At 35.1% G+C, this 4798-nt stretch overlaps 1 protein-coding gene across 1 annotated transcript in view; it reads right to left on the bottom strand.

Annotated features, from left to right (window-relative positions):
• LOC108522938 (Fanconi anemia group B protein) overlaps nt 1–4798 on the bottom strand; it is a gene marked incomplete at its 5' end in the record, with an annotated part of 14392 nt that overhangs the window by 8827 nt on the left and 767 nt on the right. Inside the window, one exon of the mRNA XM_017863399.1 lies at nt 4000–4092. Coding sequence (XP_017718888.1) covers nt 4000–4092 — 93 coding nt within the window. The remainder of the gene's footprint in view (nt 1–3999; nt 4093–4798) is intronic.

Raw genomic sequence — 4798 nt, 5'->3', positions numbered from 1 at the left:
CTGAAAATTTAAAGAGTCATGTTATTGAACTGATAGAAGTTGTTTCATTTCAGGTGGATATCTGAGGCTGTTTAAGTATTCATCTGGCTTTTAATGAAACATTTTTCTAGATTTAAACAACAAAATGCATCACTTTTGGGATTCTTTTCTCTTAAATTACATTTCAAGGCAAGTAAATTATTTTCCTTTTAATCAATGAATAGAAATTGGAGAATGAAGACTGAATTATTCCTATGTGTCCCCTTATTGCGCAAAGTATGTGAAGTGTCTAGCTAATGTTTTAAAACTTCCTATGTTGACCTAGTTCTGTGGGCTGCACATGATTCACACTCCATCACTCAGTAATTTGTGACAGGGAGAGGCAGATGTACCCATCAAAGGTATGTAGCCACAACTGAGCTACTGGAGGGGTGGGGAGTAGAAGAAAAAACTATGTGGGCAGACTGAAATGCACCCTCGAAAATTATCAGCGTTCACTCTTCCTTCCTCCTTAACATGCCCCTTACTCCAGGACGATATAGTGATTCAGTCGAGTAGCTAAATAATCTTGGCTGTGAAGTTTTGCTACAAAGCTACAAAAATAAATTAGACACATGGTAAGAAACTTAAACAATGTGAAAAGTACACCTCACTTTCTCTTCCTAGATGCTCAATCCCATTTGCAAAACCAATAGATTGTGTACCTTCCCAGAACTTTTCCATGTGCATGTTAAGGAATGCTTTTCCTTTGCACAAACAAAACCCACCCAAAACCAAATACAAGGAGCACATCGTACTGCATGACACTGAACCTTGCTTTTTTGTTCTTTATTGTGATCTCTATCATACATGCAGAAGAATGCACACTACAAAATAACATTTTACAGACTAATAATGAGGCCGACACCCATATAATTCCACCCAAATCAAAAAGTAGCAGTCCAGGAGCTGCCCAGGGACCCTCCACAATCACAATTGCCCTTTCTCCCCTGCAGTCAATACTACCTGGGCCTTTTAAGATAATTTTCTTACCTGTCTTCAAATTTTACGACCTTTGCATGAATTCTTAAGGAGTATTTTAAGTTTTTTGTGTGTTTTGCTTCTGAACCTTTTATAAATGGAATCATTCTGCATGTATCGGGCTTTAGAGCTGCCCATGTTGACACTAGTAGCTGTAGTTCATTCCTTCCACTGCTTACACTATTCCATCATATGACTGCCACAATTTACTTCTCCATTCTCCAGCTGATGGGTATTTGGGTTATGCTCAGTTGTGCAGTGTTACAAACAATGCTGCTATGAATATCTGTGTACATGTGTACAAGATTCTCTAAGGTCCTGGTCTCCCCATCTCCCCTTCCAGTAACTGATTGGAATACAAATTTCAGGGGAGAAAGAACAGTGAAATGGACTCTAGTTCTAGCTCTGTAAGTCACTTAACCTTTCTGGCTCTCTATTTGTTACATCATGTGCAAAATGGTGCAAAGGTAGGCTTGCTCATCTCTAAAAGGCCTTCCAGCATTTAGAACTTTATTATCTACATTGAAAGCTACTGTTAACATGTGGATACTTGAAACAAAATGGATATTCAACTATCTCTTATCCACCACCTCCATTCCTCCCTTCCTTCCCTTAATGTTGTTTAAAGTCTTTCATACTTTCCTTGTCTCTGTGCTACACATTCTGGATAATTTTTCTCATATATTCGGGTTCACTAATTTGCTCTGTATCTCTTTTATCTCTTTAACTGTTAAAGTCATCTATTGAGTTTTTTATTTCAGTGTGTTTTTGCTTGAAACAGATGCTGTTTGGTTATTTTCTGTGAATAATTACCATGATGCCTTTTTTCTTTATGTGTTTAGTTATTCTGTGGACAGCTCATTTTCTTTGAAAAATTACTTGTGAGATTTATGAGGGCTAGGATGAATGTGTGTTTCCAGAGAGGATTTTCTGTTTGTTTCTGTCAGGTGCCTGGGGCACCACCAATTTAAGTTCAATACACATGCTCCCAGGGCAAAAGTAGCATCAGTGTTCTGCTTATCTCTCTGGGTTCCAGCCTTTAAAGTTTGATTTGATAATTTATTCTTACAGCGTCAGCTTTTGAAGCTTCTAAGAGGGTTTTAAAGGAGACTTCATCTATCATTTTCAGTTTTAATCAGGAGAGTTGATTCTGCTTCATAAAGTAAACCTTTCATAAAGTCATGCTTTCATAAATTAAAGTACTTTGGCATCATTTCTAAATCAGTATAAAAATATGCATTATTCTCTTTGACAGCTACATAGTATTCCATGGTTCAGGCACATCACAATTTACTTATCATACGCCTAATGATGTATGTTTAGATTTCGGCCAACATTGTAGTTTATAAATGCTACATAAACATTCTTGTAAAATCATCTCTATCCTTAGAAGAGATTTCTAGAAGTGAAACTGCAAGAGTAAAAAGACATGAGTAATGCATCTTTTAGTAACTATAATAACTTTACCTCTGAGAAGGCTGAGCCACTATACATTCACAAAAATACAATAGAAGAATGTACATTTATATTAAGAAAATTAATATTTTGTCATTTATTACAATTTCTTTTTTCACAATTTGTCTTATTACTTTTACTTTGTTCAGGGTACAAAAATTTTGAATAGATCAATGTCTTTATTCATGGTTCTATGTCTGTTATGATGTTTTATTAATCTGTTATTCAAATTCATGTCTAATACATGTTCAATAAGCATTTATTAAAGTAAACTCACTCTAATAATGAAATAGTTGCAAAATAATTTTAAAACAACCTGCAAAGTATAAATATTTGCCACCTGGCCCTTTCCAGAAAAAGTTTTCCAATCCTAGGCAAAGAGGAAAAAGTTCAATAACACAGCAAGAAAAGAGACAAATCCAAAAGAGAGGACACAACTAGCATGGCCTCCTCTTTAGCATAATTTTAAAAGGGGAAAAGGGGAATTATTCTAGATAAAAAGACCAATAAGAGATATAATCAAATGCGAGTAAAAACTTTGATTGATTGGATCCTGGAAAAAACAGTTATAAAAGCATTTTTGTGATAACTGAATATATTTGAATATGGACGAGATAGCAAATAAGATTAAGGGATCATTAATAATTTTCTAACTTTGAAAATGGTATTGTAGTTGCATGAGGAGAACATCCTTATTTTTAGGAGATTCCTGCTGAAATACCTATGAGTGAAATATAACATTTGCAACTTTTAAATGGTTCTACAAAAATATATACACACACACAAACACAAACAAATGAGGCCAACAAGATTTTTAAAAGTAAAAAGAGTTGAATGTATGTGGGGATACAGAGATAATCACTGTATTCTTGGAATGTTTCTGTATATTTGAAAATGCTATAAACAAAAAAGGCAGCTTACAAAAGAACATACATCTTATAATCACATTTCTATGTAAATTTGCATAAATTCATTTAAAAATCTGCAAGAATATACATGCCAAAGTGTTAAAATTGGTTATTTCAAAGAAGTGGAATCACAGACAATCATTAGCTTTGTTTTGTTTTGACATTTATTTGCAAAGCCTCAGTATTTTATAGGGAATGTGCATTACCTTGGTACACTTGGGAAAAATCAAAAACAAAAAACTCTTTTAGGGAACTTCTTATGGAAAATATGAGAGTAAATTGTTCATGTCTGAAATGTATTATGATTTATCATATTCACTGCTACTCTAAAAAGATACTGTGGTATACTGATCCCGGAAAGAATGTGTTTTCAAAAGTGAGTTGCTTCTATTTTCTCTCATGAGGCTTATTAAATCTATATAGTCTTACTACAAAAAAGGTATCATGTTCAGACGATACATTTATAAGTAGTATCATAATAGTTTGTACACAGGTGCCAAAAAGATAAAGATCCTTTAAAATACCATTTTTCCCCAAGCACCAAGTTGCTTATACTTTAAGGACCTTTCTTTCAATGTTCTTTCCTTCATTTAGAATAACACTAATCGAAAAGCAAAAGAAGCAAACAGACACTAACTTTCAGTCCTGTTTCTAGAGGTGGAACCACCAGGTAACGATTCTCTTGTCTGTCTTCAAATAAGTCATCTTCATTGCAATCCGATGGTTCACTCTAATAAATAAATAAATAAATAAATAAATACACTAAGACTGAAATTTTGAAATAATTGAAAATTCATAAAACTAACAAAACACAATTAAAGTATATCCAGTCAGAACAGTTTCCCGTGCTATACACTATTTTATAAAAGGCAAACTATAGGCCGGACGCGGTGGCTCACGCCTGTAATCCCAGCACTTTGGAAGGCCGAGGTGGGCAGATCACCTGAGGTCAGGAGTTCAAGACCAGCCTGACCAACATGGTGAAACCCTGTCTCTACTAAAAACACAAAAAATTAGCCGGGCATAGTGGCACGCACCTGTAATCCCAGCTACTTGGGAGGTTGAGGCTCCTGCCTTAACCTCCCAAGTAGCTGGGGGTGGAGGTTGCAGTGAGCTGACATTGCACCACTACACTCCAGCCTGGGCATGACAGAGCGAGACTCAGTCTCCAAAACAAAACAAAACAAAACAAAACAAAGGCAAACTATATATTTTCCCCATCATCTTCTTGTAACTAGAAAAAAATTATTACAATTCCTACTACTACCACCTAACATTTATGTACTGCTTTAAAAATTATCAGCTGGTTAGCTTTCTTTTTAAAGAGCAAACATTTTTCCATTTATTTATTTAAGAGACAGTGTCTTGCTCCCACACCCAGGTTGAAGTGCAACATAATAATCACAGCTCACTGCAGCCTTGAATTCCTGGGCTCT

This window comes from Rhinopithecus bieti, unplaced genomic scaffold, assembly GCF_001698545.2.
Source record: "Rhinopithecus bieti isolate Rb0 unplaced genomic scaffold, ASM169854v2 scaffold_70902, whole genome shotgun sequence".
In the NCBI taxonomy this organism is placed as follows: domain Eukaryota; kingdom Metazoa; phylum Chordata; class Mammalia; order Primates; family Cercopithecidae; genus Rhinopithecus; species Rhinopithecus bieti.
Note: the sequence above shows the minus strand (reverse complement) of the source record. Positions and strands in the feature narration are given on the sequence as shown.